General features: G+C 39.1%; 1 protein-coding gene across 1 annotated transcript; it reads right to left on the reverse strand.

Moving 5' to 3' along the window:
- Window positions 1-212: 212 nt before the first annotated feature.
- LOC122123233 (zinc finger protein 33B-like) lies at window positions 213-1,475 on the reverse strand (the record flags this gene model as incomplete). Its single annotated transcript, XM_042697617.1, is given in 1 exon segment — window positions 213-1,475. A coding segment is annotated over 1 exon segment (1,263 nt), but the record flags the coding sequence as incomplete, so codon positions are not given.
- Between the last annotated feature and the right edge of the window lie 268 nt (window positions 1,476-1,743).

Raw genomic sequence — 1,743 nt, forward strand, 5'->3', positions numbered from 1 at the left:
AAGTTGTGCCTTCCAGGTGAAAGAATTTCCATGCTTGCTACATACATAACATTTCTCTCTGGTTGGTTTTTTTCTGATGGACAGAAAGGTGTATGTTCTGCATGAAAGATTTTCTACATAGGTCACATTCATAAAATTTCTCTCCTGTGCGTGCTCTCTGGTGGATAGTAAGTTGTAGTTTCTGGCTGAAAATCTTTCCGCAAATATGACATTCATAAGGTTTCTTTCCTGTGTGTTTTCTGATGGACAGTGAGGTTGGACTTCCAGGTGAAAGTCATTCCACACATATTACATTCATAAGGTTTCTTTCCTGTGTGTACTATCTGATGGACATTGATGCTTGACTTCCAAGACAAGGACTTTCCACACATGTTACATTCATAAGGTTTCTCTCCTGTGTTTGTTCTCTGGTGCAGAGTAAGATATGTCTTGCAGGAGAAAGACTTTCCACGAATGTTACATTTAAAAGGTTTCTCTCTAGTATGTGTTCTCTGATGGAAATTAAGATTTGACTTCTTGGTGAAGGATTTTCCACACATCTTACATTCATAAGGTTTCTCTCCTGTGTGTGTTCTCTGGTGCAGAGTAAGATATGTCTTGCAGGAGAAAGACTTTCCACAAATATTACATTCAAAAGGTTTCTCTTTTGTGTGTGTTCTCTGGTGGCGAGTTAGGTTTGATTTCTCGGTGAAAGACTTTCAACACATGTTACATTCATAAGGTTTCTCTCTATTATGTGTTCTCTGGTGGTTAGTAAGCATCGATTTCTGGGTGAAAGACTTTGCACACTTGTTACATTCATAAGGTTTCTCTCCTGTGTGTGTTCTCTGGTGGAGAGTAAGATATGCCTTCCAGGAGAAAGACTTTCCACAAATGTTACATTCAAAAGGTTTCTCTTTTGTGTGTGTTCTCTGGTGGACAGTAAGGTATGTCTTCCAGGTGAAAGACTTTCCACACATGTTACATTCATAAGGTTTCTCTCCTGTGTGTGTTCTCTGGTGTCTAGTAAGATATGCCTTCCAGAAGAAAGACTTTCCACACATGTTACATTCATAAGGTTTCTCTCCTGTGTGTGTTCTTTGGTGTCTAGTAAGATGTGCCTTCCAGGAGAAAGACTTTCCACAAATGTTACATTCAAAGGGTTTCTCTTTTGTGTGTGTTCTCTGGTGTCTAGTAAGATATGACTTCCAGGAGAAAGACTTTCCACAAATGTTACATTCAAAGGGTTTCTCTTTTGTGTGTGTTCTCTGGTGGACAGTAAGCTTTGATTTCTGGATGAAAGACTTTCCACAAACGTTACATTCATAAGGTTTCTCTCTAGTATGTGTTCTCTGGTGGACAGTAAGCTTTGATTTTTCGGTGAAAGACTTTCCACACTTGTTACATTCATAAGGTTTCTCTCCTGTGTGTGTTCTCTGGTGTCTAGTAACATATGCCTTGCATATGAAAGATTTTCCACAAATGTTACATTGAAAAGGTTTCTCTTTTGTGTGTGTTCTCTGGTGGACAGTAAGCTTTGATTTCTGGTTGAAAGACTTTTGACACATGTTACATTCATAAGATTTCTCTCCTGTGTGTTTTCTCTGAGGGACAACAGGGTGTTTCTTCTCAGTGAAAGACTTTTCACACTGTTTACATTCGTCAACTACAGAAGACACATGAGTACTATATGCAGCACACATCTTACCAGGTTCACTGAAAATACCCATGCTCTGACAGCCAGTGACCTTTTCTATCCTCATC

Source organism: Dipodomys spectabilis, unplaced genomic scaffold (genome assembly GCF_019054845.1).
Source record: "Dipodomys spectabilis isolate Male_0828 unplaced genomic scaffold, ASM1905484v1 ptg000227l, whole genome shotgun sequence".
In the NCBI taxonomy this organism is placed as follows: domain Eukaryota; kingdom Metazoa; phylum Chordata; class Mammalia; order Rodentia; family Heteromyidae; genus Dipodomys; species Dipodomys spectabilis.